This window comes from Ostrinia furnacalis, unplaced genomic scaffold, assembly GCF_004193835.3.
Source record: "Ostrinia furnacalis isolate ACB-3 unplaced genomic scaffold, ASM419383v2 OfSCF4318, whole genome shotgun sequence".
Lineage (NCBI taxonomy): Eukaryota > Metazoa > Arthropoda > Insecta > Lepidoptera > Crambidae > Ostrinia > Ostrinia furnacalis.
The window spans coordinates 447,837-462,891 of NW_021134557.1; the positions used below are offsets into that span (position 1 = coordinate 447,837).

Genomic DNA, 15,055 nt, shown 5'->3' on the forward strand with positions numbered 1-15,055 from the left:
CGAAACAGTACATTTTCTGTGTCCAGGCAGGCGAACACATGTTTTTTTATATCTATCTTTATAAAACTATTTTTATGGGAAAGTTCATCAAAAGTTTTATTTGTTTTTGCTATTACAATAGCAGAAACTACAAATAATGCCGTAGAAAAACTTAATCAAAAGTCGTTTTTCTAATTTCCTTGTTATGTCCATTACTGTTGTTTGGCAAAATTAAGGCTTATAATAACAAATTGAAGCGTAATTTAATTCTAATAGCACTCTCTTTACATTTGAGAAACGTTTGGCTATCGGAAAATAAAAACTTTTAATGTCAAATACTTATAGGAAGAAAATAAAGTGAAGTTAAAAGTTCTTGTCCAGGTCAAAAGTATAATTTCCCTGGGTCTTCGTTTCGACCATTGTTGTAACGAAACGAAAAAACTTAGAATGTAACGCACTGCACCACTACACTCGGCCATTTCGTCCCAAGAGGCCATTGAGGCAGGACAGTACGTCGTTGATCAGTTTCGCGAAAAATCGCATAAATAAGTCCCTCCTTGGGTTTTTGTTTACTAAAAAGTCAATTTCTTTGGACGGTTTTTTGCAACTAAACAATGGATTAATTTTATTGTTTATTTACACAAATGTAGTGTCTGTAGGGGTAAACCCATGATTTAAATAGTAAATGCATAGGGTAAATAGGTTTTTGTCTGTGGTGTCTTTTAGGCATAAATCTAATTTCTTTGGTCCTAATTTCCTTGTTTTCCGTGGCATAAAATGACCTAGGAAATTATAAAAGACCATTAATAATTCGGCGTAAAGTCAAATTTTGAGTATTTCTTTATTGGAATAAGTTTAAAATTTACATTTTAAGAAATAGGTATCAGAATAGATATAGAAAAACTTGTTTTTAACTTTTAACTCAATCTACTGCATTTATCTTCCTTAGTTGTGTAAAAAGGTCGTAATGGTATAATATTCATTGGCATGTTTGCTTGCGAAAGTACACAAAAATGGACCGAACAAAAAAAAAAGCAAACCACAGAAGAAAACTTAGAGAAAAAATTATTTATAATAATTTCCTTGGCTACCAAAAATTTATGACCTCATAACTTTGTTTCTAAAACGAATTATGACACCCCTTCTAGATATATTAGCTTAGTTTTTACTACTTAATGCAATGGGAAACTAAAAATAGTTAAAAACAAAAATAAAATTCGTGCCAAGGAAATTAGGCAAAATTGACCATTTTTGGCGAAATACCCCAATGCTGTTAATATTGTTTTGACAGACTTTAATGAGTTGGTGGTTGCTAGCAAGTCGGATTTAATTAGAACAAGCCCTACTACCAACTAAGCCCAGCGGCTTTCACCTCATTGCTGCATTGGGAATCGAACACGAGACCTCTGGATGAGTTAGGTGGTCTTACCACTAGATCAGAGACGATTAACTTTACTGAATTTAAATTGTAATATAGCATCACAATCAATTAAAGTAAATTTCTCATTTTCCTGGGTTACTGCCTGGCCGATCATCTCCACTTTCCCTGTTATCATCTTTTACACACATTGCCGGCTGCGCATTCGGTATTCGGTTTACCTAGGTAATATACAATTAAAATGCTTAAAACGTTCAGGTGATGTATGAAATATTATTCATTTTATACTTTACCTAGGTATTGTATACTATACAGTACCGAATGTGTAGAATACCGGATTTGTAAATAAATGTATTATAAAATTACTTACAATTACGTATAATTACAGACTTAATAAATTCCTGTTTTGAGTAATGAATAATAATTGTAAGAAATCAATCAAGAATAGCTGAAATTATGTGATGTTAAATATCGTATTTTTGTTCATATTCCCTTATTGAACGTTGTTCACTTTCAGTTTTTTAGCTTTCTGTAATTATTTCCTGTTAAAAAAAAATACACGTGAAACAATTATTTCGATACGTCAATTAGTTTCCAACATATTGAATTTTAAAGGTGCGGGCGACGGCCGGGCCACGCTCTATGCACGTGACGTCATCATTTAGGAACTGGCTCAAAATTTGTATGTGTGGAATCTTGCATATTGAATTAGGTCCACTTCCGGACAACCGATTGAGATGAAATTTCGCATAGGTACATCATGTTATCAGATGACCATGCTATATTATGATAACATGGAGCTGATCTGGTGATGGAGCAGAGCCCCGATTACGGTAATTTTTAACGTCAACAATCCAGACACGCTTCTCGATTCTGCGATACGATTGGTCGTTCAACAGCGTACGTCAGCTGTTTTGACCAATCGTATCGCAGAATCAGAAACGCGTCTGGATTGTAGACGTTATAAAAGTTACCGTAATCGGGGCTCTGGAAGGTGGCCACAGGACCTCCAGTTTAAAATGTTCGAGTCTGGGCTCGTTCGCTTAGTATTTGAATTCCTCATACAATTTTAATTAAATACCCCACACAACACACTGTGACACAACAACAGAACACAAAACACTACGGGAGATACCTGCAACTGCTATAGCGACTGAGCGGACCAAATTAAAGTAAGTCACACGGGGTCACGTCGGCCCTTTCACGAACTGTCTGCGTCTGCGCTTCGTGAAGCCCACACTCGGCCTCTCACCAAACGGCTAGTGTACCTTTTGTACTCGCCTCTCTGCCTGGTAAAAGCTGGAAAGCTCTTAAAACTACCAGCGCGCGTCCCTTAAAAAAATGGGGTCACGTGACCGTTGGCGGGACTCGATATTATTTATAAGTATGCGAACTTTGAATGCTTATAAAATCATAACTATATATATATATATCCTTGGTATTTTTGAATGAAATAAAAACAAGTGTATTTGTATATGTAAAAGCTTAACTGTAACAAAGATTTCAAGTGATTTTGCACACATTGTAACATTCTCAATTGGAGCTCTCCCCACATGCCCTTATCAGCTTCACTCTCCCCGAAGCTTGGGGAATTCTCCAAAGATTGGCAACCCTTGTTCACTGTACACTTTGTATGTGTGATAATGTGTGTTTGTGTTTACCTGTGTGTATTTGTCTTCGTGTCCCTGTATCCTCGATTATCCTCTGAAATTTATTCAGAATTTTAATGGCCTTCGCATAGTAAGGTCGCGAATATTCATGACTGAATAAATCGGGATCCCTACAAATTATTTGGTCAATTGAAAGTGAAAATGAGTTGAATTCTGTTTAGTTGCATTTTCTTTCTGTAAGGCTGTTTATTGCAAAGTGAGGAAAAGTCTGACCCGTTATCTACTCCTAAAGTGTAGATCGATATGAGTGGCTGAAGTGGAGGATGCACTAAAGTCGTTACGAAGGTGAGTAGCGCGGACCCTCGCGGGTACATAGAGCTATTTTATCTATGTATACGTTAGACTGGGGCGATTTGATTCATTCTGTCACTTGCCTCCGTAGAAGCAGAGCACCCGTCTGCAATGGACCCATCCCTCTTCTTGCAATATTCGCCGCCCACCGGCCTCCCCCAGGAGTCCAAGCTGGCCACCTACATGGTATGTAAATTAGCCATATTTTGCTTATTTTTTTTTTAAATATTTGGATCGTTTTTTACAACTTAATTTTATTTTCTAGAATCGGTCTACGTCGACCCCGACGCGGTCCCTGAATCAGGCCCTGGGCAAGCTCAGCCTGGAATCATCTCCAACTTCTATCAAGAAGGTATTTCTTTTGAAATTATTTAATTTTGAATAGTTTGCACACAACAAATTTTATTAAATAGCTTTTTACAATTTCATATAATTTAACTAACACTAATTTGAATTACCCTCTTATAGTAAATATTAAGAATTCAAAGTAGTTTTTAAAGATAAGGATTTATTATTAATTGTGTTGTAAAAGGCACACAACAAGACACAGTGGTGTTACAAAAGGCACATAGTCCTGAAGTATACAATTTAAAACTTTTACTATTTTGTCTACCAGTTGAACAATGGAGCTCCACCACCGGTCATGCCGCAGCAAGTGCTGATTGGGGAGTTCGTTCCCATCAACTACTACAGCCCGACCAACATTCTGCCCGACTCTCCTGAGAGCTCGCCTCCGACTCCGATGGCTCCCATGGCCACCATGCCGGCAAACCCACAAGTTCACCAGGTATTCATTCAAAAACTTTTACGTAGAGTTTTATTGTCTTTGTAATTTAAAATGTACATTTAATTGTATCCGCTTGTCCTCAGGAGAACGTTGGTGGCACCACTTACTTCTACTCCACCAACGACAGCCTGAACACCACCGGCTGTCTCAGTTCTTCTGCTTCACTTGGTACGTATCATTTAGTTTCTTTTCTCTTTGAAGCAAATTAATTTTGATTACCATTGAATACCAATATGCAATGCAATTTAAATACAATACAGTTTGAAAAAATATTGGGTTATTCTGTCAAAAACTTATTAACATTTTACAATAGATAAAAATTGGGGGCAAGTTTATGAAAACTACACCCAAAAACAAAAAGCTGAAGGCGTGTTACAGTTTTTCACTGCAATACATTTTAGTGTTAAACTGCCTAGTTTATAAAGTGTTCAGACAAAAGTGTTTTACTTTTGTCAATGTATTTATTTACATACATACATGCGCATACATATCAATTTAAACCAGACAACACACCAGTAGTCATATTCTAGAAACTAGGATTTGTACACATTATTTAATAATATGGTTTTAAGAAAGGCATAATCTAAATATACAGGGTGTCCCAGAATGGGTGAATCAAACTGCTAGGGGAGGTAGCTCTACTAATGTACTATCCCTAAAAAATATGAAAAAAAATATAACGCATAAGGACACAATTTTTTTTTTTTAAAAAGTGATAATAAAGTATCTGGCTATAATTGCTGCGTTTGGAGTTTATTTGTACTATTTTCTTACTAATATAATATTAATTGTACATAATCGCTTCGTTTATCTGTAAAACAACTTTTAAAAATAATGACTGGATTTCGAGTTTAGAGCAATTTATTTAAAAAAAATATATAAAGAAATTTATATTAAGAACTTAAATATACACATTACACTTCTAAAGTCAATAAAGCCATAAACTTCTGTCTAATACAAGACCATTCATTTTATAAATTAGAAAATCATGTTACGACTAATTACATAATTAGTCCTTTTCCCGGTGGCTAAAAACTTGACAAAACTATTATCTAGCGCTCCAAATGCTCTATACCTCATCATCATCATCTTCTCAGCCATAGGACATCCACTGCAGAACATAGGCCTCCCCCAATGCTTTCCGTGTTGCCCGGTTACCAACCGGGCTCTACACCTATAGTCTGGTCCATGAGCACGTAGAATTTTGTCCAATGACCCCTAGCTACCCATCCTTATCGCTCGCGCGTAATTATGTTGCTATTGCGCTCGCACACTCACTGCGGGTGCCAGTCGCACAGTCGCGACAGCGATATAATTACGCGCGAGCGATAAGGATGGGTAGCTAGGGGTCATTGGACAAAATTCTACGTGCTCACGAACCGGGGTTTAAACGGCAACAATACAACATGTTGGTTGTCCCCAGTGGGGGCAGAGGCCTGTATGGGCCCCGTGGGCTCGGCTGCCGCGTCGCCCTACGCCTCGCAGCTGTACTGCGCCGGGACCCCCACCCACATGGGTCATATGACGCCCGCCAAGCCAGGTGAGTCCCTCACACACTCACACCTCACACACAACCTGAATCCATCACACACACACGAATTAAAACTGAAACAAGTATGGAAGAGTTCGAACTTCGAAGATCAATCGGTGTTTTTGCTACTCAAACAACATGACAAATAAGTCCGATCAACGAGGAGATTCGTTGTATGGAGACTTCCGAATAATTCCTCTGCCTATGAAACTTGGCACGTGATGAAAATAGGTAATACAGATTATAGATATACAATAATCCAATAACTTTTATAACGGGACGTTTAGTATTTTCACCTAAACATGATGCGTTATTATTGCTACCCACGTGACGTATAAAATTTTACACTATAACTTGTACTGCAAAATTGCTCTGCTGATGTCAATATTAACCTTACGGGGGTAGTAATAGGAACATATATTTTTTGGTAAAAATAACCAAATTTCCCATAATAAAAGTTGTTGGATCATTGTATATCTATATACCTATTTTCATCATGTGCCAAGTTTCAAAGTCAGAGGAATTATTCGGGTTACAAAAGCTACGTTGATCGGACTAAATGTGAATAATTCTTTGCAGCCGGCTTTCGTAAGTTCGGGAACGTAAAGTGTTATGACAATATATCTCCTGAATCCCTCGCTCGTGCAGCCGCTACCATTCCGAGCATTGTGCGCGCTAGGCGCAAGTTGCAGGAAAAAGCCGCGCAGGCCGAGCGCGAAGCAATGGCGAACAATACACCCGCTGAGTAAAATGTATTATTGTGCTTTTGTAACGGTTTCCGCATATAATCGTGTGTAATCTTAGGAAACCCAATACGGAGCAATACACTATATACCGAAAGGAACATTTTATTTACCGCCCACGATCTCTCTGCTCTGCGGAACGATTCTGATATCTGTACACTCATTCTCATCTTTCTCATTCTGAAAAGTAAAGCCTGGTCCGTGAGCACGTAGAATCCCGTCCACCCATCCTTATCGCTCGCACGTAATTATGTTGCTGTCGCGCTCGCACACTCACTGCGGGCGCGCGTCGCACAGTCGCGACAGCAATATAATTACGCGCGAGCGATAAGGATGGGTAGCTTGGGGTCATTGGACGGAATTCTACGTGCTCACGGACCAGGCTTTAGACATAATATTGAGTAGTCGAGATACAATCGTCTTGCAGAGTGGGAACTCTTGTTTTATTCTCTACGGGCTGTCCAGCAGAACTTAACATCATCGTAAGTATACACTTAATCTGATAACCTAATAACGGAATACATCTTTAACAATGTCTTTGGCTAATATTCATAATATACCTAACTAAATATCTAATGGGGCTCCTCCAGGTTATTGAAAAAGATTCATATACATTCACAGATAAAAACCTTGTTGAGTGAGAACATATTATTTATGGGACTACGGATTTGCTTCCGCTTAGTTTACACAATCTAAAAAATTGAATTACTTAAACTAAACTAAAGAATAATTCCCAATAATATATTAGACTCGTATTTTTTATTTTCTTTCATAATTAAATGATAACAGTGCTACATCGAGTTGCAATGGCGCGTTACGTCACGCCTATGTACAATTTTTACTTAGAAGTGACGTCACGCGACATTTCAACTCAATATAATACTGTAATTATTCGATTATGGAAAAAAATAAAAAATACGTGTTCAATATTTGTCTGTCTGGTGGACTAAATAGAATTTAGATTTCATTACCCAGTCATCATCCCAATTATAAATACGTCGTGGAATACATCACTCGTACTACAAAATGCATAAAACAGGTCAATTGCGATCTTTCGGTTGGGTTACCGTTACGCATTTACGGTTAGCCGAATTTGGCGTATGCGCAGATATGGTTTGCAATTTTTTTAGAACTTTTTGTGATAGAAGTGACAGAAATAAATAATACGAAACACTGAGCAGGAAAAAACTAATGATTTGAATACATTGCGCAAGTAATCGTTTAGTCCTATAAGAAAATAAGGTAAAGTTTAGTAAGTGCAAAAGTGTGACGCCACAAAAACAGCTGTCAAATACGTAGAAAGTACTAGAGACATAATTTTTGTTCTAATTTCGCTTGGATATCTTCAAAATCCAGACATCTGCCTAAATTATAAGCACCACCATTTACTTAGTGCAGTTTCTGCCTCTATTTATTTTTTTCTGCCAAACGACTAAAGTTGGTGGTTTGCGTTTTCCGTCATGAATAACAGGTTAAGTAGTAAAATGAAACGGATGATTGTGAGAAATAAAATGACTAGGTAATCGTACAGTCTATATCAGTGGTTCCCAAAGTTGTCTGGGCTCAACTCATCTAATACAAGTTCCCAAACTCGGGACCCACTTATAGGAAATTTAACCAATATACTTACCTAAATAATAAAGGAAAATAAAGGACCCACCACTGGGTCGCGATCCATAGTTTGGGAAACCCTGGTCTAGATGCAATGGACGTTTGCTAGTGGAGGCTCTAATTAGCAATAATAACTACTTAACACGCCATTAGCAGTATTTTACTAAAACAATAGAAGCTATGGCAGAATATGAAAGGGACTGACAGAAGATAGCTTCACGACTAGTTTCATCATTAACATGGTAAAATGCATTACCAACTTTCGATTGTTTTCATATTATTATGAAAAAAATTGCTGAGCGATTTTGCATTGCTTTCAAAATGATGAAATAGTTAATTGCAACCAAAGTTCTGGCCTATTATTTAACTAAAACTTTAAAAAAGTTTTTAGTAGGTTTTTGTTAGAGCGAATATATTTCAAATAAGTATATTCTATTTCTACTAAACAATAAACTTTAAATAAACTATACCATAAAACCGTGAAACACTGGCCCTACCTAATTCTAATACCGAAAGTATAAAATTGAATATGAAACGTAGACTTCCATAGAAGGCACAATATTATTACAATACAGGGTGTATTTTTATACTTGATAAAACAAAAAGATTTGTTGTACAGCCAATATCAAATTAAAAAAAATAAATGCAACAACCAATATTTTTTTGTACTTTACAAAAAATTAACCAATCGTAATATAATCACGACAGTTTAATTTTCCTCCGGGACAAACTTGGCCTTCACTGGTTGGGTTTTTATTGGCGGTCAAGCTGTAGATCCTGCCCACACAGGAGTTGCAGCGGTGGGAGCGAGAGGTGGGAATAATCCCGTAAAATAAAATCACGAATGACAAGGCAGTGGTCGTAGGTTCCCGAATTCTGTCATAGTAATGGTATTCCAAATAGTGTGTAACTACACACATATTTTATTAAAAAATAATAAGATCTGAAGCTATTTTATATAAATTTACGTAATTGAGTAAAATAAAATTGAGTCAATCTAAATTACCCACATTTTGGTCACTTAATAAAAACCCAAATGTTATTATCCCAAGAAAAATCTGCGCTGTTAGGGGTGTTTTTGAGTCAAATCATATAAAATCGTGCGCTCGCGCAAATCATGTTTTTCTACGTTTATTCTGTTTAAAACCGCAAAGGCCTGAATTCCAATTCATATTTGTCCATACCAAAGTAAACAACGCCAACGCTTCTCTTGTTTTAACTTGGAGGAGTTGTAAGTTGTAACTTTTACTTTACTGCTAATGCGACTGTCCTATGTAGCGTTGCTGTTGACGAATTAGTTATTTTATGTCTTGCCATTGCCCTAAGACTCGTAGTCACAAATCTAGTTTTTTAGAATTTCAACTGTAACTGTTATTAAAAATTACTAATATTCCCATAACCCCTCCATTTAAACTAACTAACAACTAATTAACTATTCTTGTGTTGAGTACAATTGCCTATAAAATCTGTATAAAATGGTATAATAGTCTGGTCCGTGAGCACGTAGAATTTTGTCCAATGACCCCAAGCTACCCATCCTTATTGCTCGCGCGTAATTATGTTGCTATCGCGCTCGCACACTCACTGCGGGTGCCAGTCGCACAGTCGCGACAGCAATATAATTACGCGCGAGCGATAAGGATGGGTAGCTAGGGGTCATTGGACAAAATTCTACGTGCTCACGGACCGGGCTTTAGTTTTGTTCAAATAACTTGCGAGGCCAGCGTTGCGTAAAACGGAGTACGAGACTTATAGGATTTATGATTCATAACAAAATTGTTAAACTATAATATTCTTTCATCAGTACATTGCAGACAGTCTAGAGCTGCCATCTCAAAGAGATTTCCATAACTTATTTTCCATATTTCAAAAAAAGCCTCGTCGCTCAAATTGAAAAGGTTTTTCAATTTAATAAACTGCGCATCATATCTGGAAGCTTCTGAACAGGTCACCGCTAGACGTCCTCTATGGCGAACCTGGGAAATCGATCCAGCGCGCGCAGCTAGGGTTGCCAGGCGTCCGGCTTTTTAGGGACTGGTCCGGCCAAATATTGCTTGTCCGGCCTGTCCGGCTTTTGTTAAGATTTTTATTTGGTTGCCGCGCGAGGCAAAAGTCGAGCCACAGAATCATATGAAGCGCACGCAGCAGGATGTTGGTTAGCAACCGATAGTGATAGTACTCACTCATGAGCTGACACTAATTTCACCCCCCCCCCCCTGTCACATGTCCGGCTTTTAGGGTAAAATGTCAAGCCAAATTAAGCACAAAGTCCGGCTTTTGTGATTTTGGACCTGGCAACCCTACGCGCAGCACGTATGAATAGTGCGTCTCCTTCGGTTGCATAGCGCCGTTGCACCTGCACCGAGGTTCGGAGGGGTCTGGATTTGGCGGGGGTTTGGTGGAGTTGAGGGGAGGGGCGGGGGATGCTGGCGATTGGCGTTGCTGCGCGAATACATGTGATAATAGATATCAAATCTGTTTTGGGATGTTGAATATTTTATTGAGTTGTCACTTGTAATGACTTGACTGGCCTTATCCCGGGCTAGGTGGGAAAGAATGACGCAAATAACAGGGCGTGATTAGGAAGGTAATTAACTTGGCTCGTTAGTCATTAATGACGATTATTAGTCATTAATGATTGTGTAGTCGATCTTTTATAGTTTGGAGAATCTTTTATACCTACTCTGGTCGTCAATTTTATTTGGAGACACAAAGACTGGATATAAAAGTTAGTTAGCGCTACTTAATTACCTCCGATTAACTAGATTTGCAACTTATTGCACAAGGAAAAAATATATAATTTCCTTTGATTTTTTGGTTAAATTATTATTGGTTATATTGGTGATCAGGTCAGGTGGTCTGAATAGATACCGGAGTTGCTTGATCGGAAGGGCATAATAAGTAAAAAGTTAAATAAGTAATACCTGCTTTTGATGAACAAACGAGAACTAATACCTACATAATATTGCGATAAGGAAAAAATGTTTTTCCACTGTAATCTTGTGAGTGTTGAAGTGTTGATAAAACAAAACAATAAACTCACAATAACATAACGTGAATGCACATTTAAAGAAATGCATAATACCAAAGTAGGTACCAGTAAATTATTCCGTCCAGCTGTTGATCAGTTAGTTCAACCAATGTCTTGGAAATTTTTGCTTAGGGGGGACCATGCTTGAGGATAATAAACAAAGAAAAGGGGTGGGGGGACCTCCTGCTGCCGGTTTGTAGACAAAACTCTACAGGTTGGTGTTAAGAAGGCCACGTTCACACCTAAAAGCCTGAGTGACGAAACACCTTTACGTATTTCATTTTTTATTCTAGCTAGCATGATTATTTGAATACGTTCAAAATTCAAATTCACAAAATTGATTGTTATCAAATTTTATGTTATCAAAATTAACTTTCTGTTAACAAAATTAGTAGATAAACCAGGTTTTTTTTTCAGTTATAATTTGTTTTATTTGTTTATTTTATTTATTAGGACAACCATCTAGACAAACACGCATACATGGAATTACTATAACTAAAAGTGCGTAGAGTTGTCTTGTTGTCTAATTTGTTAACTAAAATTACTTTCAAATCTTAGTATTTCCTAGTCGTCGATTTTACAAAAGAACCTTAAAAAATAATTATGCTTTGGTCCTCCGTTTGCTACTGTCTCTTACCGCTACTACTAAAGATATAGGGAGACGTGATAGCAAATAAATAAAATCGTCTGTCGCCAAGTGAAAGCATGGTATTAGTCGGCAATTTTATAGGCATAATTTACAAAAAGTATTTAATAAACAATCATAAATTGGTCCTTCGTTCGTACTGCCGCCTATCACTCTGACAAAAGATTTAAGGAAGCGAGATAGCGACCAAACTAAGTCGTTTGTTGCCAAGTGAAAACATGGCTTTATTCCAAGCCAGCAACAAGTTGGTTGCTACGCCAAAAGACAACAGCCAACCAACTACAATTACCTTCAGATTTATCCTTAACATCAAATCTAAGCGAAGCAGTTATAGTTCCCCTCCCAGACATGGTATTGATTGGCGGCCATTTTGTGTTAATATCGCTGAACAAATCAACACAGCTATCAATATAAAGCAAGTCTAGATTTCCCCTTACGGGGCGGGGCTTACCTGTACAGACTGCTCAGATAAAATCAATGCAAGTTATCAGATAAAACAAAATCGCACCTGCCTCTTGATGTTACGGTGCATAATGCAGCGAACGGCCGCCACCAACGCATCCCCCCTACTCAGTGCAAATCAAATAATTAGCGGGTCCGCGCAGTAATGGTCTTCACCGTCATGTATTGAAGACGTGTTAGATGATTTACCGACATTGTTTTAGGTGTTAATAGAAATGAAGACTTCCTTACTTAATCCCCCAACAAAATGTAGCGAATGAAGAAATAAAAGATAGCAGAACTTTTAAGGAGGCTATACTATCTAATCTAAAAATTATTGCTAAATTGTCTTGCAGACCATGTTTCCATCTTCATCATCATCAAAAAGCCACTCTGTGAACACAGGCTTGTTTCAATATTAAGAAACATGTTCCATTTCAAACTAAAGTTTTATTTTGTTCAAGTTAAGTCCAATTAAAAAATATGCTGATTAAATTTGAAAATAAATAACTTGGAAAAATCGAACTGCCTAAGGCGGAAAGTGAACCCACGACCTTTCGCTTGCCTGGCGACTGCTCTTCCGACTACTTAGACATTGTTCAATTCCCGCCTTAGGCAGTTCGATTTTTTTAAGTTATTTATTTTCAAATTAGTTTGAGATGCAACTCTTAACGCTAAAAATTAAATAACTATGTTGATTAAAGACTAGAGAAGTGATTATTACAATTAGGCAATAGTTTATCGAAAACAAAAGTGCCTACTTGGTAACAAGGCTGAAATAATATCTGTTGCTACCTCGCTGAAGCTTATTCTGAGAATTCGCCCGGGCCCGGGCCCACCTCGACTCATTCGTCTCACGATATGATCGATACAGCCAGACTGATAGAATACCCTTCAGGAAAATAAGGACAAATTAAGATAAAAATAGCCAAGGCGTAGGCGAATTGGGCATCTTTCATAGACTCTGTACAAGTTTCACATGAAATAAAAAACGATAATTTAATGATGACACCTGATTAATGATTATGGCGAATTCGGGTATATCCCCAAGCCCCAATGCCCCCAATACTGGCTGGACCTGCGCAACAAATTAGAGAAGTCCAATTAAAAAGGATTAATAGTTAAGCCCTACTTAAGTGCTATCTGAAGTTCGGAAGAAGAGAGTTGGGGTGATAATAAAAACTATACAAGTGGGTGATTCGAATTTTTGCTCGAGCTATCATAATAATATGATAACGATAAAAACTTTTTATTTGAATCCTTAATTAATTATTCAATACTAAGCTAGACGCCGCTGTCGCCATATGATAAATTAAAACAAAACATAGCTCTATAAATAGACGACCGGCGGTAATCAATACATCCATCATGGCGCTACAATTTTTTTTCTGTAATGGTAAGAAAACCAACGAGGTCCGTGTTTCCAGTTTTGCAAAATCCCTTTAGACTGGAAACTTGAAACGGCTGAGCGAAAATCTCAAATCGAAGTTGCGTCGCAGTTTGAAAGAATGGTGGCAAAATGTATTAAAAAATCCTTATATGCGTAAGAATTAACTAATGTAGCATTGTAGCCTGATGATTATATCAATACATATATATATTTTAATCTGACTCTCGGGACTTAAAAGTCAAACTCTTTGGCCACATTTTGAACTTAACTACTTGTCGTAATGTAGAAAACCATTGTTCAATAAATCAATACAGTATTAAACTGCTTCCCCACGTTTAAATTATTTAGTTGCATTGACGTTGTAAGGGAAATACGCAGGTGGTGTCCACCCACCAGCCCGTTGCACTTGCCCCCCTTCTACGCCGACTATATTATTCAGAACTGGATTGGGCTAATAGTAAATGGAAAATACTGGCTAGACCTACATAATGTACTCTACTAATCTATGTCTTGCGACCCACTGCGCTCGCCACCCCACTCATATCAAATTATGCACGTCTATTGATTGGGATAATTTTAAACAGAAACTGCTAGAATCTAGACCTATTGTAATCTATAATCCACGTCTTGCGGCCCGCTGCAAACGCCTCCGTACCCCTTTAATAAATTATGCAGATCTATTGATTGGACTGTTTCTAAATAGGAACTGTTGGAACAACTTAAATCTACAATGACGTTTTACAGCTCACTGACTCCTGTCTTCACCCACTCTTATTAAATTTTTCAGATCTATTGATTTCATTGTTTTATTAAATTAGGCAGACACATTGATTGGACTGATTCTAAATAGAAATTACTATAGCAACAACTTAATCTAGAATGACGTCATAAATTAGATAACTTGATCGTAGAAATCTCTTACCTGCCTAGTTAGGCATAAAAAATCACAGCTGAAAATTATTTCTGTATGTCCTGTTCACAGAACGGAAACCTCCTTCTATTTTTCTATGTTCTGTGGTCCTGTTCTCAGAACTAGCCCGGGAATTTACCTGTGACCTAGATGTCCTAGAATCGTTAAAATCAATACAGCGAATAGCGCTGCAGTAGTCTTTTAATATATCAAACTATAACTATACTGCTGTAGTTACAAAAGATGAAGTTACCATAAGACTAGGCGCAAACCACCAATTTTTAGTTGGCCTATAGTTGTGCCCGATTTTAATTTGTATGAAGAATCGGTGTAATGTGCGCACTTCCATACATGCCCATACTGATCAACTGCCCGACTACACTATCGGCCGACGAAAAATCGATGGTCTGCGTCTAGGCTAATTGGATTTATTTAAGAGGCCATGGCAACAAATATCAATAAGTAGTAATTAGAAGTTTAAAAGAGTGCTTTTAAATGTTGCATCTATCAAGTTAACCCGCTAAGTGCATACACGAGCCCGCGAGGCCCCTAATCGGCCTGGCCGTCCAATTACTGACAATCCTCGCTTCGGCAAATTGATAGCAGCGGAGTGCAAATTGGCGCTGCAACGTTTCGATCCCCTCCAC

At 37.6% G+C, this 15,055-nt stretch overlaps 1 protein-coding gene across 1 annotated transcript in view; it reads left to right on the forward strand.

Moving 5' to 3' along the window:
• Nucleotides 1-2,991: 2,991 nt before the first annotated feature.
• Nucleotides 2,992-15,055, forward strand: part of PAN3 (Poly(A) specific ribonuclease subunit PAN3) — a 38,521-nt gene continuing 26,457 nt past the window's right edge. Inside the window, exons 1-6 of the mRNA XM_028313683.1 lie at nt 2,992-3,312; nt 3,410-3,504; nt 3,584-3,670; nt 3,935-4,105; nt 4,189-4,273; nt 5,529-5,645. Coding sequence (XP_028169484.1) covers nt 3,430-3,504; nt 3,584-3,670; nt 3,935-4,105; nt 4,189-4,273; nt 5,529-5,645 — 535 coding nt within the window. The 5' untranslated portion in view covers nt 2,992-3,312; nt 3,410-3,429. The remainder of the gene's footprint in view (nt 3,313-3,409; nt 3,505-3,583; nt 3,671-3,934; nt 4,106-4,188; nt 4,274-5,528; nt 5,646-15,055) is intronic.